This window comes from Myzus persicae, unplaced genomic scaffold, assembly GCF_001856785.1.
Source record: "Myzus persicae strain clone G006 unplaced genomic scaffold, MPER_G0061.0, whole genome shotgun sequence".
In the NCBI taxonomy this organism is placed as follows: Eukaryota; Metazoa; Arthropoda; class Insecta; order Hemiptera; family Aphididae; genus Myzus; species Myzus persicae.
This window is the reverse complement of record NW_019103967.1, coordinates 143,478-171,395: the sequence shown is the minus strand read 5'-3', so window position 1 is coordinate 171,395 and position 27,918 is coordinate 143,478. Positions and strand designations below refer to the sequence as shown.

At 34.2% G+C, this 27,918-nt stretch overlaps 1 protein-coding gene across 2 annotated transcripts in view; it reads left to right on the top strand.

The window, feature by feature from the left end:
* Window positions 1-22,934, top strand: part of LOC111037028 (ecdysone receptor-like) — a 36,627-nt gene extending 13,693 nt beyond the window's left edge. Inside the window, exons 1-7 of one of the 2 annotated variants that reach the window (XM_022319380.1) lie at window positions 9,978-10,296; window positions 17,809-18,192; window positions 21,691-21,818; window positions 21,890-22,054; window positions 22,130-22,288; window positions 22,364-22,586; window positions 22,690-22,934. In XM_022319380.1, the coding sequence (XP_022175072.1) occupies window positions 9,978-10,296; window positions 17,809-18,192; window positions 21,691-21,818; window positions 21,890-22,054; window positions 22,130-22,288; window positions 22,364-22,586; window positions 22,690-22,934 (1,623 nt within the window). Of the gene's footprint in view, window positions 1-9,977; window positions 10,297-17,808; window positions 18,193-21,690; window positions 21,819-21,889; window positions 22,055-22,129; window positions 22,289-22,363; window positions 22,587-22,689 lie in introns of those variants that run through there. The other variant, XM_022319379.1, reaches the window with a different exon arrangement.
* The last annotated feature ends 4,984 nt before the right edge of the window (window positions 22,935-27,918 follow it).

The following is a 27,918-nucleotide window of genomic DNA, read 5'->3' as shown; positions in this document are numbered from 1 at the left end:
CCATATCTGGTTCTCGGGACATTAAATGTTGGTGATACTAAAATTGTGGAGTGCTCGACGAGTTCGTATAAAGTTGCAATTTTAGTTGCGCAATTGAAGGAAATATCGTGCGTTGCGATACTTTTAGATATTATGCACTTCGTAGTTACTATTTTGGAGATAGGAGAGTGCTGAGTACTACAACAGCGATTCGATCACTTGTAAAGCGTTTTCAATGACATCAATATTATAATCACAATTTCATAGCTACAACCTCATATTAATATTAATTAACAAACATATCTTCTATCAATAAACGTTTTTATTTTTTGATGGTGGTTAGGTCTGTTTTACTCGGGCGTTCAAGTTCCCCCATCTGCACTCCCCCATAGTCCCCCAGCTATACTCAAACAAAATATATACAATATAACGACCGTGTGGCGCGATAAACGACAACGGACGAAAATATCCTATTCCATTGCACCCCCATCGGTATATTATTTTATTATGCGTAAGCTAGCTCGAACTATAGGTGCCGACTACCTATATATATTATTATGTGCATGTGTTTTTTTTGTAAACGATTTATTATTTTCAACGACCCGGCCCAAAGGTCAATAATATGTTTACGATTAAACGCACCGGTCCCCCACCCCCCACCCGGACATCAACACCGACGTACTCGCGCATACTCATTGTAGGTCAGCAGCAGCTGCCTGCCAACGCCACCGCGTTTCCCGCATTGTATAATATATAATAATATATATAATATAATATCATTACTATTATTATTATTATTTCGTTTCATTGTCGTCGTAACGTAACCGTGTACCTATAATATCATAGCTGTGCAGCGTATTACCATTATTGTAATGCGCTCCGCTCGACGTTCGTCGTCGTCGTAGTCTATAAATGGTTAAGTTTTTTTTCCTCTCCTATTGAGGTACCTACCGCTGGCGTCGCATATATAATATTTATACACATACATGACAATATTGTATTATCATGTACCTCGTACGTGTACGTTGTCTCTGTCTTATTATACTATTTATATAGGTAGAATATTATACTTGTTACACTGTAGCTCGCAGTCTGTACGTTCGACCGATTAGATTGCGTTCGGCCGATTATCAACACCGTATATACCACCGGCTATGCAGTGTACAAAATTATTACACGCGCCGCCTTATTTTCGATGGTATTATATTATTTAAAAAACCATGTACCCACCGCCTAGCGTATTACAATAGTGGCGATATACACAATATATGTCGGTTTGGGCCGAGTCCAATCAACCTGTCAACCCGTGACAACCGAAACTGATTTTTTTTTTTCCGTTCTGACGAAATTCCCCTGCTTCACCCGCCTCCACAGACTGCTGCAGTAGTCACGAAATTATCACCTCCACCAATCCACCGTCATCATCATCGACTTCGTCGTCGTCATCATCACGGTTATATAAATTATATTATGTGCGAGTACACACACACGACGACATTGATTTTTCATCGAATCGTTTATTTTTCCACGATCATTTTCCCGGTCTCTGTTTTTTGGGGGTTTTTTTTATGCCAACTCAAGGACACCTTTTTCACGAGAAAAATCAACCATCATCGCTTTTACTGCTCCCCGCAGATCCACTCGCAGGCATTGAAACAGCAGCGTCGACCAACCGTCAGTATAATGTTATTGCTCATTATATATGGGTGTACATATACAGTACTTTTGTATACATATTTTTCAAAACTATGGAGCGTTCCTCATGTTCCGTACGTGTAAGTGTTATTGTGTTGCTGTCGCATATCGTGTGTGGGGAGACTATAGGAACAAAAATATATTGCGCCAACGCTTACCGATAATAAAATATTTTGTATACGTAAATAATTATTAACTCACGCGCGTACCTATATCTCTGTACCGAACTACCGAATAATACAAATAAAAAAGTGCTATCGAGGCGGTTTGTTAATAACGCTCTTACAATGCGTATTGTTTTGCTGGTTTTTCGGGCGGACCTACCCACGGCAGCCGTAAGGTACATACACGTAATATTATACATCGCGCGGGCGATATTTTATGATATTGCAATTGCACAGCCGTGTTTACCGGCCGTGACGGTCGACACTGCAGCAGTAGCCGTGTGAAATGGCGGTCAATAGACAACGGAGGTAGAAGAGTGGCTACGGTAACAAATGACCAAGTAGTAAAAGAGAAGAGAGAAAAAAAATGAGAGGAGAGTCGAAAAGCGGACGGAGCTATCACCAAAAGCACGGGCGAACGACGAAATAACAGCCAACTGTGCAGCTGTGGTCGTTCTTATATTATTATTACTATTATACGCGTATACGTCGAGAATCACGGAGCGTGTGATAATACCTGCAGCCTGGCCTAATAATGCGTAATAATATTTTTCCGTTTAGTCATCGCCGACTCACTCTCTACATAAGACATTTATTATGTAGGCATATATATGTGTCCTGCAATATGTTTACGCGTTGTTATTATTATCGCGTGTGCGGTTGTCCTTGGAACGGACACGCGCTCGTTCGGGGTGTGTGTTATGAACGTATTATTTATTATTATTATTATGATTATTAGTTTGTGCCGATCTCTCTTGCCGGGACGCGTATTTTTAACGCGTCGGTGATTTGAACGTCGGCGTTGTGTGCACACAGCATACTACAGCTGCTGCAGCCGTCGGTAAATCGCTAATAATATTTTTCATATCTGACGTAAGCAGCCCAACCAGGTAACCCGCGTGACCCGGTTAATAACTGTGGCGATTTGCGTTCGACGACTTCGGAGCGACCGAGATGTCATGTTTTGCTCGACGAACAATTCGGCACGTGCGAAGTTCGTCTTCGATATTAGACGATAGATACCTACTACCAGGTATATTATATTATTACACCGTCGATCGGCGCAGCAGGTCGGACGAAAAGTTCATCCGGAGGCGGGCGGACAAATACCTCCGGTCGTATGCGTCGTTTCTTTACAATAAACACAATAATAGTATAATATTACAGTTTCTCGGGACCAAACACACTCGCCGCACAATGGCGCCGAGGCCCAGGGCACAGATATCGCGCATTGTTGAGACGCTCCAGTCGTACAATATAATATCATTACGGCGTTTCGTTCGTTCGATATGACTGACGTGGACCGACAAAAACGTTAAACACAACCGACCGCGAAAAAATATATGTTCTATGCGCGTGCGACGTGTTGCTGTGGTATGATGTAAAAAAAAATTGTTTTTGACAAATTTTAATGGATAATAAATAATAATAATTTCATGGGAATACCTACGCCGCTTAATGGTCGTGCAGGTGGGCGCACATGCTGCAATTTTCTGAAGGTTACCGCGTTCGGATTTGACGCCGAGAGGAGAACGTTTGACGTCGTCGATATTTGGCGGAGGCCGAGAAAAGATTTGAACGCATAAAAAACGCCACGTTATCGATCGAAATATCTCGTGTTATAACAATGCCAGCGGGAGTTGCGCTTATATTATATTATTGTTATTATTACGACGTTAACGCATCCGTGACAAGCAAACAGAAAAAAAAATAATCATGGCGGCGGCGCAAAAACCTATCGACGCTTGTGAAACGTTGCCAAAGAATAATATATATATAATAATATGTGCATATTTACGAGTTCGAAATAAGAAAAGAAAATCTCATTTTCAATCGATCGAACGAAGATCCACTGCTCAATATCTCGAGTCTTTTCTTGGTGGAAAACGCGGTCAAATTACCTGCGGTGTTCGATGTTCGTTTTTGTTATGATACGATAGAGACGATAAAGCATCTAAATCCGACGGTCGTGATTACACCCGGTGAATTAATTGGCTGCCTGCACATTATGCTTTTTTATTGTGCAATTTATTGTCACGTTAATTACTTTATATTTTTTTTTATCTTCGTTCGATCGCTATCCGTTCGTGTTTTTGTGACGTGGGCGTTTTGTCACAACACGATCGTTGCAATATACTTCGTTGTCCTCCATATACATCGATTTCGAGTTTTAGTAAAGGTGTGCACACGAAAACACGCATATATTCAACTCGTATTTATAGTCTGTATAAACCATAAATGTGGAGGAAAAAAACGTAATTGTTTTTTTCGTGCCCGAGCTTTTAAATAAATTTCATTAGAAACAGTCATCACAATTTGGGTAATTTTTAATATGAGTAGAAATAATTCTTCTGAAACCATCTTCATCTAGCGGGCATCTAGATTGTTCACGAGGGGAACAATGTTTTGAATGAAATTGTTGTTAATGACAGCGCGGCCGTGTTGCGCTGTTGTGTTGCCTATGTTTGCGTTTTTTAGGCGCATTTTCTGATTTCCTTGGCTCGAATTACTTGGCTGATACCGGAATATCGTTTTAAGATTTAGGATAACAATTATAGGTGTCTTATCCTGTTCTATTTCGATTTTATTTTGAACTTTTTGGCACACAATATGCGTTAAAATTGTATAAGCCACATGGTTATAGTTGTTTTTCTTTTACGGCTTTACTCCAGCTGTATATTATGTATAATATAAACGTTTCCATTACATAAGTACATGCCACGTATCACGATTTAAGATAGTATGATTGCCCAACGGTCTGTTATAAATATGCATACGACATACGACTGTATACTGACGATATGAATTCAAAAGTCTCGTGATTTGGTGATCTTTTTTTATCTACAGCGCTATCGGCGGTAGGGTAAAATTTGTTAAAATGCTATTTTTATTAAATAGTAATTAATAATTATGGTTTTTTTTGTTATTTACTTAAAATATTTGGTAATTAGAAAACAGACCTTAATAATATGTTTGCATGAATATAAAAAAAAAAAGTCCACTAAGAACGCTGGAACCTGCAGGAATCATTGCTCGTTGGGCAACCATACTATCTTAAATCGTGGTACATACCTATATTATATACGTGTTAGAATTTGGACGTATTTTACTGATTTGTCTGAGGCTCGACATCATATATTAGCAAAAGTTAATATAATGTAGACTGAGTATTAAACGCATTGCGTAATCAGATGTCAAATTCTTATTTAAACCACAATGTTCGAGCAATGCAAAGAGAATTGGTTCGTAGTCTTATAAAAAAATAATGATATACCTACTTTTCCTATAACTATTATTTTTTTTTATTACAATTCCATTTTGAAGTCATTATTTTTGTTGCGGTTTAAATTTAAGAGTAAAATATTAACTGGATGAAATTACCATTGAATTCATATTAATGGCTTTATTCTGTATAGTGTGGCATACGTATGTAGGTATATTATATGATCTATAATAAGTAGAAGCGAATTAATAATGTTATAATTAGGGCTTAGATTTTAAATCCATACATTTTTTCTAAAATATGCATTTATGACCCAAAAAAAATGCAAGTATACATTGGAATCTGAGCCTTAGTTGTGATACATACAGATATTCTGGTATACTAATATAATAAATACTACAGTATTTAACGCGTTACCTCATCAGTCATCACGTACAAATAGTATTATAGTTTAAACGGGTATATTTTTATTTTTCGAGCAATAAGCATGTAATTAGACCTTAAAGTATCTCGGACTCAGCGTACAATAAATGTGTGCATTCGCAGAATATTTTTTTCTATTTCATTTCCACATTTATAAACGCAGATATTCCCTTTTACGATCGTAAGGTACGCGCAATCTCCAGATGGTTTGACCAAGCTCGTAAATTGAAATCGTTAATATATAAAAAAAAAACCAACTCGGGGAAACGTAGGTCGTGCGCAGACGGCGTATACAGCCGTTGTGCTGCAGTATAGAGGACCTACTATATATTAATATCCCTCCTGATAACTATAATAATCTTTTTTTTAAAACCTGCAAGAAGAGACGCAAAATCAACAGATGAAACTGGTTCTTCTCTCTCTCTCTCTCTCCCTATCTATACCTGTTGTACATACACATACTCACGCAACGCGTATTGCTTAACGAGTTTTATTCACCGCATGTGTCTTATATTACAAGCACGTCGTAAAGAATGTCTAAGGGTTGAGAATACCGAGAGAGGGTTGTATAATGTATAACACCTGCTGTACCTAGTGGGGGTTGCTGGAGTTCGGCTTTTAACCCCGCGCACTGCAAGGTGTGCATTGAAACCCGCTTTTAAGAAACCCACCGCCGCGGCCCGCGGCCATCCCTTGCCGCTGCTGTTGTTTGGGTTTGTCTTTATTTGACCGAAACGCATAATATATTATACAGAAGAAACGAAAACCGTTTCGATAAAACTCTATAGGTAAACTATAGAAACTACCGCTACCAACATGTCTCTTCCCGTCCTATCCAATAATATTAATATTAAAAAAAATCCTGAAGGAGAACCGTTTGTGATGTAGAGAAGAGGACCGTGTGCGTTAGTCACGGGTTTTCTAGTATGAGATAATATCCATTAATCATTCTCGTATGATACGAACAAAATTAATATTAACCCCTTTAGACATTAAAATGTATGACCACGTTTGAAAAATCTCCCGACAATCGGCCACGTGATCCGATTATGTTATAACTTTTTACGTACCCACACGTCGTATATTATATTCTGTAATATAGAAGTTTATATTATGCGTTTTGCTTTTTCGTAAGACATGTTTATCATATAATATAAAAACCATGATTACTACCTATTTGGCGTTTCGCCGAATAAAAAATATAAACTATATCATCGCGTTCTATACGATATATCGTTGAGAAATATTGTCAAAAACGAAGATCGTTACTTGGAACCGATTTTTATTTTAATCGTGTAAAAAATAAAACAACGATTTTCCTGTACGACAATGGTCGTGCTGCGGCTTGGTAGGTAGTAAATTATTCTCTCCACATACGTCGAGTATAATAACCGTATCGTAAAATACGGTGTCACGGGTAGAACGGACGGATAATGCGTGTATAGGGTAACTAGTAAGAATTTGAAGTGCATCTCAATAATATAATAAATAATAATATACTATAACGGGTTACCTATCGGACGTAGGTATATTAAATATATTTTGAGATTGTGTACTACGCGTACTGTTCAGTGTTGTGATGACGGCGATCACCCGAAGGTACTATATATATAATACTACAACTACGGGTTCACCGGTTTCGGGTATATACAAACGATAAATAAAAAAAAACATTTTTAAACGTCGTAGTCGTCGTTGCTGACGCCGCCGCGGAGAGAGTAGTACTTTCACTTGAAAACGTCGTGGCCGAGAGAGTGTGTAATCTCGCTTGTGCCGTAATATCAACATAAGACGTTAAGACACGTATAACGTTAAATGTAGGGGCATTTTGTATTTTCTTGATTTTCGGTCGATTCGCTCGCCGTATTTTTTTTTGAATCATTACGATTTTACGATTTTACGATTTTACGATTTTACGACATTATAATGCTATATTATTGTGCTTTATACATAGTCGACCGCGGTCGCGGTATAATAATAATACAGTCTTGGTATAGTCGTCATCGTTCGTATAGTGGTAGTGGGGGCGGGCGGAGGTGTATCGAGCGGGCGGGCGGGCGCAAAGTGTTGGCCCTGAACTTATCCCCACCCGGCGGTCGTGACTACGGCGGCGGCAGCACTCGCGTGTTGTGTTGATATCGGAGGCCAATGCCGCCGCCGCCCGGACGTCGCACTCTCTCTCACCTGCAGCCGCCAGTTCAAGTTCATCGTTCCGGCAGTGTCATCCCGTCGCGCGTTCAAGTCTCCTCTCGTCGTCGTAGTCTCGGCCGCCGCGTGTGTCATTTTTTCCTCTCCGACGCTTTTTGTTTGTTTTATACTTTCCGATATTATATCATAGTTAATCGTTTTTAAGACGTGTGCGTGTGATTAAATATTTTTATTACGTTTGTGTTCGTATGCGTCAATAGTTTACAAAACTTTTTGTGTTTCGGTTCGGTGTTGATTTTATTTCTGTTTCGATACATGTCGTCTCGCTCGCGGACGGCTAGCTGTATGAGGTACGAGAATATTATTTATATAATTATGGTTTACGAAATGGGTGTCGTGGTGATATGTTATACATACCAGATTGTATGCGACTAAAGACAAAATTCTAATAACGACCGAGCTGAGATACGTCACAACGATTAGGAAAAACACGGGTTACATTTTTGGATTTCTATAATTAACATTATTTCGGAGTTTTTCTAAACGAATGTTCATAATAACCCTCAATCTAGTCAATGCACCTGTGTTTATATTGCGATCATAAAGTGTGTTTTTTAAAGTCAAGTTGTGCCCTTACAATAATTTATTACTGCACTTGTAATTATTTTGCTTGTCGATTATGTATACCTACTGATAGTGTGTTAGTATCGGTTGATTAAACAAAAATCTCGAAGATGATAAAAAAATCGATGATAGTAGAAATATTATTATATCTCAGCGCCCGGCTCAAATCCTACTACGTTTGCAGTGGAAAATCTAATATAACATATCGAAACGACAACCCGAGATTACCTGTATCAAAAACAACATGTTTCAAAGCCGTTTTCGGATATTCGTTCCCAGAAACATCGGAAATCAGGCGCAGCACATTATCTCCACGTCAAAAACTTTTGACGACTCGAACGGTGGGAGGAAAAAACAAAATAAGACCTTCCGTCGCATAAATCGAACACTAATTAAAAGCGGGTAAATGTATACGTTAATGCATTATACATATTATGTATATAGGCTTACATTATACACATATATGTCGTAGTGGGTACCATATTATAGATTTCTATAAAGATGACATTGTAGACGACGTCGCTCGTATCGCACCTGTATATATAACGTGCGTGGAATGTGGTTTTTTTAATGGACTTTTTTGAACAGTCGTCGCGATGTGACACACAGACGGGCTCAACATTAACGACCCTACGCCTATAGTTTAATATTATACATACATACATACGCGTGTTACAGATAAACAAATAATCGCTTAGCGGCTAGAGCGCTTAATGGGTCTGTGAAAAAAAAAAACATTTATAGATTAATATTATCAACTTCGTTTTCAGCAATACGAAGTACGTCTCGTATAATATTTCACATTTACATATACTATATTGAATTGCTATCTTCGCGCGTTTTCGAATAGGTTCTTGTCTCTGATTTTAGAAACGAAAACAATTTCGCGGCGTAACTGTCGATCGTTCGTATACGAACGTACTTTCCCATACTTAGGAATTTTAGAATATCGCGTGTGCTTAACGTCTGCTGAGATATGTACGGACAATTGTCCTGACATCTGCATAACATAATAATGTTATTATGTTACATCGCGGTGTACGGAGAAAAATAAAAACCGTATTTGATGGGCCAGCGTCGGAGCACAAAAGATTCTATTGTGCGCGCGCAATGACGTCACTTTATTATTAAATCGCTGCTGGTCCCTCGCGTACATAATATTATAATAATGTATAATGTAATGATATAGTATAGTATAGTATAAGAAACACATTCACGTGACGTTACTGCTGCTGCTGCGTCGTAGCGACGTCGTAGAATAAATAATAATAATAAAAAAAAAAAAAATCAACTAAATATCATCTTTACTCGCCGTCCGGGGATGGACAAAACTGGAGGGTGGCTACGGATGCCATTCGCTCTCCAGATGGGCTTAAGGTTTTATTTCCGGTACAGAATTCTCCTCCTCCCTGTTTGGAAGTCATAATTATAATAATAATATAATTTCATGACAAGTCTTAGTTGGGTGAAGTTATTGGTATAAAACTGAAAAACGGTGGCGAAACACGTTGACGGGTCTTATCACATATACGATATACACATAAACAAACACACACATATGTATATATAGTGGACGTTTCCGAACCCGTTTCAGAAGTACAGCTACTACTACCCTGGTTATTTGGTCGTACGCCCGCGGTCGACCGCGCAGCCCCGATCGACGGCCACAAGTTGGCCGCGCCTCCGCTGCTATTCACATGTAAGCCAGCCGACCCGGCGACATGTTGCGACTCGCATCGCAGAACGACGGGGCCATGACTTCGTCGTCCGAAGTCACCTCGTCGTCATCTTCCTCGTCGTCGGCAGCAGCCTCAACCGGGTTCTCGGCCACCAGCATGTTCATAAACGCTTTCTTCAGCACCAACATCAATAGCCCGATGACTCGGGAGAGCTTTGAGTTCCTGCAGGACCTCGATGACAGCTTCGGAGAACAGCCCACCTACACCAACCATCAGCAGCGGTACCACCAGGACACCATCATGAACCGGTTCATGACACAGCACAACAACAATTCGTCCACCGTCCCCGTGATAACAACAGGTATATGATGGCGGTCACCTGTGTTTATGTACCAATGGAATAATTGTCGAGTCGTCAAGTGGTCGAGGTTTATTTATTTATTTTTATAGATATCGTGTGCTCTCAAAGTACGATGACTAGCAGGGTTAGTTGTTCATTACCGACTGGTGGGGGTTATATGTATTGTAATTATATTATGTTCGTTCGTCATGTATTTATTATCGTCGTCCATGATGTCGACATGTCCACTGTTGCTCCAGTATTACCGGTTTGGTTCTGTTAATAGAAATGTTCGTTTCGATTCGTATATAATATATATAATATCTTGACTCTAAACATGGTTAAACGGTTCGGTAAATTTGACGAAAAAAAATCTGTAGGTGTACTGCATAATATACGATATGGCTGAGTGTGCAATACTCAACGAAACTCCATCAGCTCAAGTTTCCCCTCAGGTCTGTCATCTGTACTCCAGGAATATAACCACCCCACCGATGCAATATATAGTTTTTTTTAGTGTTGCTGAAAAAATAACTCGTCCTATTGTAAATGTATGTACAATTAATCTTCCATTGAGTTTTTTTAAGTACATAAACACCGCCCCTGCGAGTCGTCACCAAATTACAGAAAGAGACTGCTATATTCTGTGTAAAAAAAAACCGAAAAAAAGTTGAATCTTATTTGCTACATACTGCAGACGTATATAATAAATGGTGAAGTTGTTGGAATATCTCGAGAAGGATCGTACAACAAACTCGTTGTGAACATACATTATACAGCTAGTACGCCTACGTTTTGGCCCACAGACACAATAAACGCACACACGAATAAATCCGCTTGAATTCTTCGCGTGTTTTATTATATTTTTTATTTTACCTTTTTTTCGTATATAATATATATATTAAAAACACACTCGTGATCCGAAATGTCCCGTTTCTCCCCGTACCAGACAACAAATTTTTTTCCTGTGTCCGAACAATTATTGAGAAACGACTAGTACTACTATACATGGTGCCAAATTACTTGGCTAATGAATGCACAGCCAGATCATACGAACGGATTATACAGCAGTGTTATAATATTTTGGCGGTTATTTGTCCAGGTATTTTAGTATTTTGTGTTCAGATTTACCAAATAAAATAAAAAAGGTAGACAAGTAGGTACTAACTTTTTTCATCAAAATTCTAACTTTGAGACGCCCATAAATAATGATTGTGAATTTACCATCAGATTTTTTTTATTTACATTAATAACAAATTATATAAGAACCTCGTATTAAATTTTCTAGTTTTTTGAACGAGTGAAAAATAATTTATAATGTTCTAAATAGCTAGGTTATTTGGGTGACACCAAAAATCAAAATCGATTTTTCGAAAACTGGTTTTCCTTGATTTTCGTTTTATGTTTTTCCATAAGCTTTTGAAAACTATCGAGAGATTTTACTCCTCATAGTACCATCTAGGTTCACTATCCTGCCAGAAAAGATGCTAAGTAGGAAATTGAATCATTTTTACTATTCCAGAAGGTGATTACGGACACATAAAAATAACATACATCGTTGTATAATCAATACTTATCTATCGCTTTAAAACTGATAAATTATATAATATGATATTCTGGTATTCTGCTCATTTTGTGTGGTGTAGTCAGTAGACTTACTTTATTACTTACCTGAGTGCATTGGAATCTTCTACTCACAGTAAAAATAAAATATTGTATTTTATTGGTATAGCTGTCGACTGTCATTCATTTTAAGGCGTAATATTCCCGCGTGTGTTTTATTTATCGTGGGTTTTATCTAAACAATCGCTGTTACGTTAGCGAGTTATGATCATTAGCACCAGATTATTTTTAATGTTTGTTGTGGAATTATAAATTCGTTATGAATTACGTTAACATTTTTATGTCCCGAGGATGTTATACGTCCTACAGGCTATAGTAATTAATATGTTCGAAAAAAATTGTTTACTAAAATAAATCACAATTCGTGTCAATGACTGATATAATTTATTATATGCTATTATGGTTATTAATTTTGTATCTATTTTTAATGCACCTGAAAAAATATTTTAGTTTAATCTATTGTTTTTTTTTTTGTAAAAGAATACCTAATAAACCGGTTCCGATAATTTCAGTTAAATCGCACTTATGAGCTGTGAGTCACAAATCACAAGTGCATTGGTTGTGCGCCAATACGCGACAAAATTTCTTAACACGTTCGTGCAACTTCCTTCCGCTCGGGCAATTTGTTAAATCCTACAATATGTTTACCGTTATGTCACGATAGGTTTTCCGATCAATTGTTAATTTGTTTCCAATTATTCATTATGCTCATCCGGTTGAGTACTTTGAAATACTACATTATTAATTAACAATTGTATTATTTTTTACGATTGTATTTTTCTCTAAAACTCAAATATTTTTTAGGCTACGGCTCATCACTTATATAATTTGCATTTTTGTTTTGAGACTTCTCAGAGTCACCTATATACAATGTTATACTGAAGTATAAATTTGTATCAGTTCACCATGAAGTAAAACGGGACATTTTTGTTGTGTATCTGTGTCTATAGGAGTTTTTATGGTATTAAACTGTCTTAGTGATTTTAGCGATATTAGACTCTTTTATGAACATTCCATAAAAGTTTAAGCGATTACAAATTTACAGAAAATGATACAGACTTATAGGCATATAAACAGAAAATTAAATATTTATAAATTTAAAGATTTTTTATGGTCGGTCTTAATTAGCATCGTCAATAATGGCCATTAGTTACAATTTTTTTTTTTGTTTTAAATTGAATTATATAATTAGTTTTGTCTAGGAATTTCAACTTATTTTGAGTTTTTCACAGTAAATAGGTACACCATACTTGTCTATTTTTTCAACATTTTTGTTGCATATTAAAGCGCTCCAATAAATATTTTTAATTAGGTATCTAAGTATAAACTTCTTTTAATATTTATCGAATTACAAGTCAATTACAAGCCCTGTTTATTACTTTTAGAAGAGTATAAAATTATCTTATTATGTAATAAAATGTATAATTAACTATGTACCTTATAATGTACTGCCTATATATTTTAGTGTTAAATTAATGTGTATGAGTTAATATTATTATAGCGTTCAATAGCCCCGAGTCTGCATACACATTTTACGTTGATATACTGTTTAATACGACTTAATACGAGAGTTAAAATTCGAATATTAATTTTGTTCAACCTTGTACTCGCAAAAAAAAAAAATGAATAAATGCCATTTAAAGTACTTACAAATTCATATTGTTAACACCACACGTTAGAATCGATAAATGATTGTCAGTCATGCGTATTCGGGTGATAGTAATAATATATTACTTTATCAAACTGAAAAAAATCGACGGTGAATACGGGTCGTGCGAATACAGCCAATCGTTATATCAACATTAGTCAACGACGTAAGACTTAAAATTGTTTTTTAAAAACCTACTGATCCGAAAAGTGAATTTAATGAATTAGTTAATAGTTTATATTATCATACTTTTTATATTAATATTAATATGTATTATATAGGTACTTACATTGTTTGGCGCCTGTTGAAATCCTAAACCGAAATAATTGTATAATTTATTTTTTATAATATATATTGCGTATATTGTCGAGTTTATAAAAAAGGCTAAAGCTTATAATTGCTGAGAGTGCCCTGTAGATACGCCGTTCATACGGATACGTTTACGTAAGCATTGTTCTTACTCGCACCGCCGATTTTACCTGCACGTTAATTATTTTTCTGTTCATTATTTCTATATGTTATTGCGAATAATATATTATACTTTATACACATTCGGAAGTTTTTTTTTTTACGTTTCTGAAGATTCTCACCATGGCGAGCAACATGACATCACCAGCAGCAACAACAACAACAATAATAATAATAATAATCAGTGTTCACTTGACCGTGGCAGTAGGAATGAACCTTAGTCGTCTTTCAGTTCTGCCGAATGCACGTGCCTTTAGTATTAATACGCGTGTACACGTTTAAAACGGATATTATTATCACCGCCGTCCAACTGAGAAAATATACTTATAGACGGCAATAATTATAACGATTAACATATTATTATTATTTTTTTTCATTGGTCTACGTATGGATATCTCCCACAAAGTGCAGAGTCTTAGTGTGTATCACAGTGTGTGTACTTTTGCGTGTATAACTCTTACTACCTTTGGCCGTGTGCCCTCCACAAAACCGCAGTTTAGCGATTACTTTGATTTTCACTATTAAAATCCTCCGCCGCCACTACATCCAGCACCTTTGTAGCCGCGTGACCATTAAAACCTATTATTTTGAAAATTGTCACCTCATTTTCCACACTATCTCCCTGTTGAATTCCAGACGAAGCTCTGTCTGAAAAAAACTCGTTTACTACTACCCGGTAAGCCCGAGCACGTTTTCAAAAAAAAATCCAAAAATAGAAATGATTTAATTCACAAAATTAAAAATTTATTTATATAATGATATTATGTGATAATATTGTGATTAATAAATAATAATATTTATTACCTATAGTTTATTCAATCAAAGTATAATATTGTATAAGAAAATTAAATACCAGGTATATATTTTAATTATACCCATTTTAAAATAGTGATTGTGTGAACTAAATAATTTGTATTTTTAGATTTTTAGACTCTCCCAGTTCCACCCGTATATTATTGTAGTTAAAACTTCTGCTGGTAAATGTACAAGTACTGAAAATGTGTTATTACTTGTTATACGTGTGCCGAGTACTGCCGACTGCCGAGAATATTATATTGAGAGAAAAAAAACTTATTATGACGGAAAACTATGTAATAACAACAATGATAAAAGAAAAAACCAATCTTGTTTTCCATTTTTGTCTTTCGTTCTGGTTGTTATCTAGACCGCAGATCTTCGCGGTTTTCTGATTCTACGGCCTTCACGGGCTTCGAGTCTGTTTTTTACTCACTTCATACGTCGTCATCTGTTCCGCTTGCCGACCGCACAGATTACCCGGCGAACGAATAATGTAATGTGCGCACAACCGTTTCCGTCGTCAATGTCATGTATACGTAAAATGTAAAACACTAGCACGTAACTGCGAGTCGAATTTCCGTCAAAAGCTTTCGATTTTTTCCCTTCGTTTTTGTCGACGTTGTTTCGTATCGGTTATAACGACGGCGGTGACGTTAGTTTTCCACTTTTTCTCGCTTCCCTCAACACCGTAAACACTATCGTAAAAATGTTTTATTTTTTTATTTTAACGAGCGCATTACTACTTTCAGCTTTTCATTCTTTGCGCGCACACAATACACAATCGTCGTCGTCGTTGTCGTTAACCGGTTTCAGTTCCTCGAATTCTTCTTCGCCGCCGCAGTGCCGCACTCCATCACCGAGCACATATTATTACTATTATTATTATTACCTCTGCAACTGCTGTGCATCGCGCGCGTACTTGGGACTCAATATATTATTATACACACAATATGATACGAAATAATAGCGTTTCGTTCCTGTGGCGTTCGAGATCGATTTTTTTCATACAATAGGCCGCCGACGATGCTGTATTATTTTATCATTATTATCGTGTGTGAGTGTATATAATATATATATGCTTTAAATATTATAATATGTGCGTACAGAGATAGAGAGATTTACACTCGATAAACCGGTCTAAAAAGATTGTCTTCTCCCTGCTGCAGTTGTAGTCGAGCCGAGTCGCAGAAATTTAAATATCGTTTTCGCGCATCGGAAACCCAAAAATCGAGCGTCGTCGACGTTTGCGTACTCTGTGGCGACGCCTCCGCCGCGGTCATGCTTACGTACCGCGGTGGTTCCGGTAATTAGTGCGAAATATATTCCATTTGCCACCGGTGCACCGGTGTGTGGAGAGCTGCGCGTTTGATGAATATTCATTTGGTTTTAACGTCGAATAATTAACATCTGTCCCAGTACCTCTACGGAGTACGTCCGGTGTGCGCGAAAACCGTGAACGAAATATGTGAGTAGCTATACGCGAATTTTATTTCAAATTCATGTTCGCTCCTTAGCTCCTCCGACATCATCGGTGGCGGTGGTCGTTTCTCGGGTTGGTTGTTTTGTATACAATCCACACGCTCGTACATGCGACTTATCCGATCGATTTATCATCGGAATGCGCTCGTTTTTATTTATTTTTATGTAAATGTGTGTGTGCGTGTCGTGTGCGAGGTCTCTCGAGAATTTCTGTTGGGCTAGGTCGTGGGGGGAAGAAAAAAATGCGCATCTCGCCAGACGTTTAAAAACAACGCACACACGAAAGCAATTAATCTCTCAGGATTTATATTTTTTTTTCCTACTAACCATACAACAATAAGGCAGAAATGCTGTGTGTACGCTCGCGATATCTATTCGTTTCTATTTCTATATATAATATTATATATTATTATACTTATTACTATTGCGAGAGTGCGTCCGTCGTGTCGGCGACTGTTGCGAAACGCGGACGGCCTTGAACATCGTCGTCGTCGTCGAGCGATTTTTCTTTGGAATAATAATAATAATAAAAAAAAAAACTCGTATATTATATATTATTATTACTATTTACTCATCCGGTCAGTTTTGACGTCGCCTTGTATAGGCTTGATCATGTCCGTTTTCAGATTTCGGTTGAATGAGAAAAATAGCAATAAGGTATAAAGATACAAAAAATGTACATTATAGTAGCCAAATGGTGTTAATCGTAGATTTTAAACAATTTCTCGTTGATTTCACTAGAAATGTTTTATTTTTAACCAGGAATATAACAAAACAAAATCATATATGATGGTAAAACGAAAAAGATGTTTTTTGGCGGTTTTTTAAACGTAGTTTACCGCTGATTACAACATCGCCCGCATTATTATACGGGCCCCGTGTAAACGAGTCAACCAGGCCTTCCTCGTCAGCGGTGGTTCCTCTGCTGCGGGTTACTTGGGCCCACGTCTCGGCTGTGCAGGTCGCAGTCGTCATTCTAATAAATAATATTATTATGATGGACACCGTTCGAAAACGCACTGCTCAGCGACAAAACATTTACAACGACACGATACTATCCGATTCGAGGGGCATTAACCCCGCGTGACGCAATGCCGCACATGGTATTATTATGTTATTATATTGTATACAACAAATATATATATATATATTATAATAACATAATATAGGTATTCGAAAAGATTTTTGGAGGGAAAAGATTTGTGTATAATAATAATAATAATATATAGGTATATTTCGTTCTCGATCACAAGGTCACTGGGTTCGTCCACTCCACGACGGTGTCGGTCGTTCCCAAACTGGTTTTCGGGTTCTGTTTACTTCCTCTTCTCCCACACCCCGGCCCCTTTCCACCACTCGCCCGAGACGAAAGTAAAACATATAATATTATATAGGTACCTACAAATTATACTGTAATAATATACCATGTTTATGCGTTATATCGTATTATATTGGTATATGCAATAATGTTTTCGTTTTTGTTTAACCGTTGTTGTTTCTTCTTCTTCCATGTGCAGTCAAAGAAGAGTTGTCTCCGCCAAACAGCCTGTCGGGAGTCAGCAGCCATTCGGATGGGTTGAAGAAGAAGAAACTCAACCACACGCCCTCGACCGGTGTCGTCAACACCTCGGCATCGGGCCCCGGGGGTGGCGTTGGTGGCAATGTGCTGAACAACCGACCTCCCGAAGAGCTGTGCCTGGTGTGTGGCGACCGGTCGTCCGGTTACCATTACAACGCTCTCACATGCGAAGGATGCAAGGGGTTCTTCCGGAGGAGCATCACCAAGAACGCCGTGTACCAGTGCAAGTACGGCAACAATTGCGAAATCGACATGTACATGAGGCGGAAGTGCCAGGAGTGCCGGCTGAAAAAATGCCTGACCGTCGGCATGAGGCCTGAATGTAAGCGTTACACTATTCGTGTATTTATAATAAAATAGGAAACTGATAAACTTATACAGAAAAACAAAATATGTCGAATTTTTCCAGACTGCTTGAGTATACCTAACATAAAACAAGTCTATAATATAGGTACACTCGCTGGTATTAAATGTATGTAGATTAAAATGTAGTAATAGTTTGGTTTCCTGGATTTCACAGGAAATACGCAATTTTGGTCCTCAATTTCACGTTAATTTTATGTTATGGCATGTTTAGGCACTGGTTTTAAATTTGTATTTATATTATCAAAATCTTAATTTATATGTATCACACAAGATCATAACTAATACAATAAATCTGACCAATAAGTACAAAATCGGTATTTGCTAGTTGCATGATCCCATCACCCATTTTTGAGTTTTTTTTAGATTTGTTCTTGGTGTTTGCATTGAATCTAGAATCATACTCTGCAAAAGTGCCACTTGAAATATATTTTTTCTCCTGAAATCTACTATTGTGAATTAGTATGACGTTATTAAAAATATATGGAATTTTAAACGATAACTTTACGTTGATTATTTATAAATAATATTTAGAGATTTATTCAAAAGATCTAAAATTAAATTATATTTTTGATTTCTCACGAAATTTCGACATCGATACTTTTTTAGTAGAGTTCACCGTTATTTAGTACAAAAATAATTATAACCCGCAATTTGAATGCATATTGACAATCTATTGATAATCATATTATATTTTACTAAAATAAATTATATACCACGAATATTTGAACCAAAATTTTATAATAATACATTATTATTACAAAAATACAATTCCTTCTTCGGTGGCCATTGCGTTACTTGAATTGTTTTTTCTAATTATAATATTATGTTATGTTTGGAAAATGTGTTAGGAATGTTGAGTTAAGGGCGTGACAAACTACGTAGCCCAGAATAAATACTGAAAATAAGTTCTGAATTAAATAATTTTACAAACGTTTATTTAATAAAATATATTATTATTATTAATTTCTACATAATTAATGGCCATACAATCAAGTACATTGTCTCGTTAAATATGGTACCTATTCATATAGGTATTAGGTATAGTACAACTTCACAGTCGAATAACCATAACATAACATAACTCATAATAACACGGAGTCACGGACATTTAACTATAAAAAATATTACATACTTTCATGAAAACACGTATATATACTATACAGTATACATATTACATAGTATTGTATAGCCGCGATTAGTTTAAAGAGATAATTAATGGATCATTTTATAAGTTTTAATTGTGTGTATAGAACAAACATTTTTATATTTTGAGTGGGGCCAAGAAATGAGGAAATTACCACAAGACCATATTGTATTTATCAATATTATGTACAATTAGTGACTTTTATTTTTAGAACATATTTCTTAGGTGACATTGAAAAAACTAAAAATGTTTTGGGCACTTTTGAGAATGGAACAGGTTGTATATTAAAAACTTTTTATTATTTTTAAATTTGAAACTTCAATCAACATTTTTTAATAAAATTCGTTGGACAAATTGTGTACAGACATAGTCACCCAAAATCTTGATCATACAATTTCGGTAATATTTGTTTAACAAAATAATAGTTTTCGTCGAATTCCATGAGACTTGAATGGAGGTCAGCAGCCTTATAGGTTGGTGTATTGTTATCTTACACAAAGCAGCAATGTCTGCAGCAACGTGGACGATCAGAAGTTTTCTTTTTTTCCTGTGGTACTTATAGGCATAATAAGATTTCCACATATCGTCGATTTGTTCGATTTTTGTCCGTCGACTATTGATTGTTGTGTAAGTGTGTATGCGTGTGTGTTTGTGTGGGGGAGAGGGGGAATGGCCAAGACTGTGTGGTGATTTGGCGAGTTCGGTTCTAACCGCAATAAACATAGAGATCACCAGTTACCACTATTAGAACACCAATACTCGTATAATTTACAATCGAAAAATATTACTAGCTACGATTGCTGCATAAAATATTATGACGCCAAGTCCTCGTGGCATGCGTGTTCGGACGGCACGTATCCGCAATACCGAGGATTTGAATATTCACTCGGTAAACGATGACAGAAAATCGAACTTGACCAAATCCCCGCGCCCTCGTTATAATAGGTAGTCGTGTAAGCAACCTTGACCGGCTGTGGTAGTTATGGCACTATAGCGAGCTTTTTTTTTTTTGATGGTAGGTACGTTGACCTTTTTACGCCGTTATTATACTATATTATTACACTGATATCGATCGACTCGCTCAGCATTTTTACTCGCGATTTCACACCGCATACTAAATTACGGTGGGTCTTGAATTATTGTATCTTGAATAATAAATGAATTTCAAAGGCAAAACACGTAGAGGTTCACAAAACGCGTTTCGTGTTGCCATACTACTACTACCTGGCGCGTGCTTGATTAATTTGTGCATTTTACCGTGTCCGACGACGGTACTAAATAAATGCTCTTCACTAGTCCGGTGTGGTATGCATGCGACCTATCTGCCGTTTTCGACATGGCCGCACACGCACAGACACTCATCTGTCGCCATTTAATGCGTGTTATCGGAGCGACTTCAACTTTATTGATTTCGTGACTCCCTAGTGTTATACGAAAATGTTATTTTTATTTCGAAACGTTCACTGGGGTGAATGGTTAAAACCAAATCGTCTTTTACGATTTTTCACGTACTCCGTGTAATAATAATCATACATTTTTCGATTAATTGGTCATTTTAGAACATATTTCTAACGTTTAACAAATAATATTTTTTATTAATTTTTATGAGCTTTTTCTCTAAATGTTGACGAGTTTACACTAATTATCATAGTCGACACACTCAGCACACCTTAGAAGTTAGATCGTATACATTATAATGTTTATGTTTAGGTATTATTTGAATGTGTTGCACTGCTATTAATAGTATCTTAAAATTAAATGTTATGTAATACAAATCTTGTTCGACTTTTATTAGGTCCTGCTATAATACAAGTATTTTTTTTTACTCATTTAATTGTAAATGTTGTTTTTATAGTTTTTTTTTTAATGATTATACTAGATAATGCAGGAGTGTGTTTTAACGTTTTGAAGCGTTTGCACGTTATAATAATCATTAATTAGACATTATGCCTTCGAGTGAAGTCCATTATTTTAATGGGCAATTCGGTATTTATATAAATATTTATCAAATAAATCTTTTAAAGTTGTTACAATATTTTCATTCATTGTTTCAAGGTAATATTAACATATTACATCTATAAATTGCGCATTGAATAAATGTAATAGGTCATTAATATTCTATTAAAATGTATACTAATAACTAATAAGTAATAAACATACAATTTTAATTGTTTTGAATTGTAGTGTGCCACAACATGTTGTTTTTTGACCCACGAATATTTGTTTAGTTATACCTTAAAATGAAATCAAATAATTACCATCTTACTTCAGATATTTATGCATAGTTTTTAAATATGATATTGTTTTTAGGTGTTGTACCTGAAGTTCAATGCGCAGTAAAAAGAAAGGAGAAAAAAGCTCAACGAGAAAAAGATAAACCAAATTCTACTACAGACATTTCTCCTGAAATAATAAAAATAGAACCTACAGAGATGAAGGTAATTATTATCATAATCACTTCTATAAAATTATTTCATAATTGTATCTATAATTTTTGTTTTTCTCTTAGATTGAATGTGGTGAACCAATGATAATGGGCACACCTATGCCGACTGTACCTTACGTGAAACCTTTGAGTTCTGAACAAAAAGAACTGATCCACCGACTTGTCTATTTCCAGGATCAATATGAAGCTCCTAGTGAAAAAGACATGAAACGTTTAACAATAAATAATGTAATTACTTGATTAAAAAATATATCCACAATCCACATCAATAATTGTTACTAATTATTTAATTAATTTTCATAGCAAAATATGGATGAATATGATGAAGAAAAACAAAGTGACACCACATATCGAATCATCACTGAGATGACAATACTCACAGTTCAACTGATTGTTGAGTTTGCCAAACGATTACCAGGTTTCGATAAACTTGTAAGAGAAGATCAAATCACTTTACTCAAGGTAATTATTTTACATGATGAATACATTTTTTCTGTATGATTGTCTTCGTGTTATTAATTTATTTTGTAAAAATAGGCTTGCTCAAGTGAAGCTATGATGTTCAGGGTAGCAAGGAAGTATGACATCACCACTGACTCAATAGTGTTTGCTAACAACCAGCCATTTTCAGCTGATTCATATAACAAAGCTGGATTGGGAGATGCCATTGAAAACCAACTGTCATTCAGTCGGTTTATGTACAATATGAAGGTGGATAACGCAGAATATGCCTTATTGACCGCCATCGTCATATTTTCGAGTAATTATATTTTAATAATTTATAAATTATAATTAACCTATAGCATAATATTTTCAGTGTAATTATAGATTTTTATTAATTTTTTTTTTTAACAAATTTTTAGGTAGGCCAAATTTACTAGATGGTTGGAAAGTGGAGAAAATCCAAGAAATCTACCTAGAGTCCTTAAAAGCTTATGTAGATAATCGAGACCGTGACACAGCAACTGTACGATATGCGCGACTTCTCTCAGTACTTACAGAATTGCGCACATTAGGCAATGAAAACTCTGAGCTATGTATGACACTGAAACTGAAAAACAGAGTAGTACCCCCATTCTTGGCCGAAATATGGGATGTCATGCCATAGTAAATTGCTTCAGCTAGTTACCTTGTACCTGGTCACACCATTAGTGTCACTTGGTATTATTTTGAAGACTGTCAATATTTTTTGTTCGTTCAGACTCCTGACAACCACTTGGCAAATATGTGTAGCTTTGAACATCAATTTGCTATTGTTCTACTTCTTGGATGACTATTTAATTACAGTTTACTAATCTTAAAAAATAGACATATTTAAAATTAACTATCTGTCTAGCATGTCAGGTAATAATATTAGTTTATGTGTTGTCTTAAATGTGCTTAAAAATAGCTAAATATTTAAAGTTTGAAACTGTAGGTAAATTAGGAGTTGTTTTTAAACACAAGGATAGGAAAATGTTAGCACTCTTTGATTTTGTATTAGTATGTTTGAATTCACTCCTAAATTAAGACAGTACTGTTAATCAGAATTTGTTTTTAACTAAGAATTTTTAACTATGAGGGTGCTATATTGTTTCTCTGTTATCCTCGTGTGGTTTTTGAGACTGTATGTTTTGTACCTGCGTGTTGGATTTTTTCTTTTTAAAATTATATGTTTATAAATATATATATATTTATATATATATATTTATTTATAAATGTTTATCAATAAGCCAATTAATTTTATTATAACAAATTTATATAAATATATTTTTTTTTTTATATGAAATGTAAGAAACATCATTTCTATTCGCGAAACTGTGATATTAGTTTATAATAAATTGTATAATATGATAAAAAATATATTGTGTATACTAACATCTATTAGTTAATAATCATAGGACGTTTGATGTAAACGTGTACAAACATAGGTTCAGGGCTTTAGGTAAATGTGGCACTCTTTTATGTACATAATTATAATATTATTATTTTTTTTTTATTACTTATTATTGTTATGCTTTCAAAACCTAAATAAACAATTCTGTTAATGGAAAGTATTTTATAGCAAGTGTATTTAATTACAAAATATTAGAAACAGTTTTAATTAGATGAAATTCTATATATTTTAAGTACAAAAACAAAATTATAAATAGGAAATTAAAATAGCTATTATTAATGTGTGTTTGTGTGTGTATTGAGATGAAGACTGTAAACATCAACGTTTAGATATTTATATTATTTTATTATTATTAATATTTTAGACCAATTGTCTTCTAATTGCTTTACTGATTTCTTTCTTAATGATCAATAACTTTTAGGCCGGTTATCGTTTTCCTTTTTTATTTATTTTTTTTTGTTTTCATTTAATATTAATTCAGAACATTTTTGGTTTGGTTCAATAGCTTTAATGATAGCTTTTAAAATTACAATTTCAGTATGATAGATACTCATACATTTTTCTTTACTCTTATAACCATATATTATATTCTTTTTTTTATGTTGTTTTTTGTTATTGTCAGTAAAACCAAATTGATGTATCCTACCAGTGCAATAGTTATCAAGTTTATTAAATGTTGTCCATAGTTTTGTTTTCATGGAAAAGGAATTATCTGGTGGTATATAATTTTATATAAATTGATTAAATACCATAATTTCTTGGGTCATAAGTGTAATTGATTGTTTTTAAGTAGATGGAATAATTAAAATATTTATAAATTAGTGTGTACTTGGTGTTGTTTTCTATATTATTACTCCCTACTAGATATCAGTTATTTATCACAAAATATATAGTGAACATTTTTAAGATCAGATACATTTTTTTTTAAACAATGTAATATGTATTTTAACAACTCAAGTTAATTTTGTTTTGTTTTTCCTCTCTTTATGTCTGTCTGTATCAAGATTTGTTTTGTTTGAAATAGCATTCAAGTACACTCTAAGACATAATCTACTAGTTGAAGGTACCCACTGTTATATTTCCTTAATATTGTAATTTATTTTAACAACACAAAGAAAAAATTAGATTACTGAGAGGAATAGTTAAATGTGTTAATAAAAAGCTCTTTACCGACCCATTCAATTTGGAAATTCCTACCTGATATTATAATATTTTTAAGAGATAAATAGTTTATATAATTTGTAGATGAAATGATGTTTTTTACATTCTATTTATTTGAGTTGATATCTTTAGTAAAAACAATTTCACTTGTAAACGCAGAAAAAAACCGCCACTTGTCAGTTTTAATACAATTATATATTTATAATGTTATGTACATTTTTATGATTACGTTTGTGCAAATGTTAATTCTTAGAAAATTGAGTGTAATTTTAATATTTTTTTTTGTAAACAATTTTTTTTTTTAAAAATACCATTGAAAAATGATCTTGTTCTTTTTTTATAGATATAAGATTGTGAATTGTCATAAAAATATTAATTTGACCATAGAAAATATAAGAATCCAATGTTAAAAATTATGTGTTACGTACAACAGCCTCACGTTTGGTTCCAAATCTTCGGTATTCTATTTTTTTTATAAAATAACAATGATTTCAAATATTGTATTCCATCAGAATATGTTTATTTTATGCAAGTTAAAAAAGTGGCCTTAATTTGTAGCAAGTACCTAAAGGTCAAACATTAAACTCCTATATTTAAGAATCTCTTAATGACCACTGTTGTGAACTGCATTCTGCACCAATGACACAGTTTATGTTTAAAATGTAACTCGTTTGATTTTGTGCGTACTGGTAACTTTGGGGTGTACCGTTTAATTTTATCATATCTGTATAAAAGTAAATATAAAATATTTAAATGAGTTAATTTTAACTTAGACGTTTTATCACGCATAGGATTTCTAAATTCACTGCCCTTCGAAACGATTATGCCGTATTTCAGCGCACTTGTGCAGTTAAATCTCACATGTCACTGCCATTTTTCTTTTTATACTTAAAAAAATTTGTATAAAAAAATTTGTTTATATTACAAAGGTTTGATATTGTCTCAAGTAACACGTTAATACTCTCAACTGTGTATCATTGTATGTAACCTGTGTAGTTTTTTTAGAATGCTAATATTCTGGATAAAAAAAAAATCGTTCTATACAAGTATCAGCGGTATTTAGAATTTTTTTGTACTTTTTTGTTACTATATTATATTTTTTACATGTATATAAATACGTCAAGTACATTCTTTAGTTGCGCTTTTTTTTTTACGAAATTTTGATATTAGCTACAATTCGGGTTTATAGTAATAAAATATAGTTATAATACTACTACTACTACTACTACTACTACTACTACTACTATTACTATTACTAATAATAATAATATTAATAATTATAGTAGGTACTCGAAAAAAAATTTGTACTTTTGTAGATCACGATTATAATATATTTACTTATTTTTGAATGTATATTCTAGCGTGACGCATTTGTAAAATATTGTGTAGACAGTTTAGAGTGTTTAGACGATAATAATTTTATTGTAGTAGGTATACAGTCGTTAACGTTTGCCGAGTATGATATAAGAATGCAGAAAGCTGCTGTAATCTTGATAGTGAATACCCACGACATGTTAAGGTCTTTAATATATTAATTGGAACTACTATAGTAATAATGTTGCTAGATGCACAGTAAATTGCAACAATGATGGTATTTTTAAAATTTTTTTTTTTCAATTGGGTGCGCATTAACTCCTCAATGAGACTGAAGCGATGAGAATTATATAAAAGGCGGATGAAAATATATTAAATTAATATATTATCACATTCGTTGCAGCGGTGAATTAAAAACCGATGTCCATCGATTGTACACAGGAAAAAAAATTCTTAACATTATGTTTTTTTTTTTTCAAACACCTATTCAATTATGATGTTCTACGACATAAATAAAATATTGTTTTTTTTTCTACATATGACCGCGTTGTTGTGTCTAGACGTTACACTAGATAATTTGTTTTGATATGTAATCAAAGACGAGAAAACCTATTGGCGCGTGCGTGCAAAAAAAAAAAATGTATACTCGTACAGAAGATTTTGAAATATTATAATACGGAAAAAAACTGTTCTACGAAAACTATTAATTAACATTATCTATTTTCTATATATAAATAATGAACATATATTATATTATATTAGTACTGAAGTACGGAAGAGCTGTTGTTAAAATGTACGCGGAACGAACCTTGAACACATTTTGTAAAAAAAGAAACATGATAAAAAAATAAAGGACTATAATATATAATAATACTATTTGTTATTTTTTTGATGATATTATTATCACAGATTATATAAAATGTAAATAAGTAAATACATTTTTACTAGAACTAATATATCAAACATAAAACTAGTTGTGTTTTAAATGTATCTTGTCATACTCATCATTGGTGTACAAAGATGTCATTCATTTAGAGTTAGGGGGATGCTGGTCGCTATGCTATATTGACTCTTAAAGTGTTTTGCACCTAGTGAACTACTTCCCTGAGGCCGTCCCTGGATCCATAAATTATAGGTTAAAAATAACCACTTTTTAATTTAAAGCATTTAATAAAGGATACATGTATAATGAAATATAATTGATGCAACAATAGTTTATAATCTTAATTCTTCAAAAATATTCTAATATGCAATTATACAATGCAAAATAAAAGACCCCTACAAGAAAATTATAGTATTGAATAGAAAAAAGTTGGTTTGTATCAGGTGAGTTTTTTAAAATGCAAAAGCACAAATACAATTAATACAATTAAAAATCGAAACTCCATAATTCGTTACATAGGTGCTCAAAAAATAAAAATAAAAAATTCTATAGTTAATTAATTTTTTTTTAAAACATAAACTTTAATATCTTAAAAAATTTTAAGTCAAATTTTTAATATCATGAAGTTCTTACCAAATCCATTAGATTCCATACTTATTGCAAAGTTGTAGTAAATTTATCATCGATGCCTAACTGATTATGAAAATAGTTAATATGATACCACAATTTATTACAAAAATTGATTAGAACTATACTTTCTTACCAGTCTTCTACTAAAATTTATCTTTGGATATTTGTACAAGAAGTACATAGTTAACTTAAGTTCATCACAAGATTTGACTGAATATGAAAACAAAT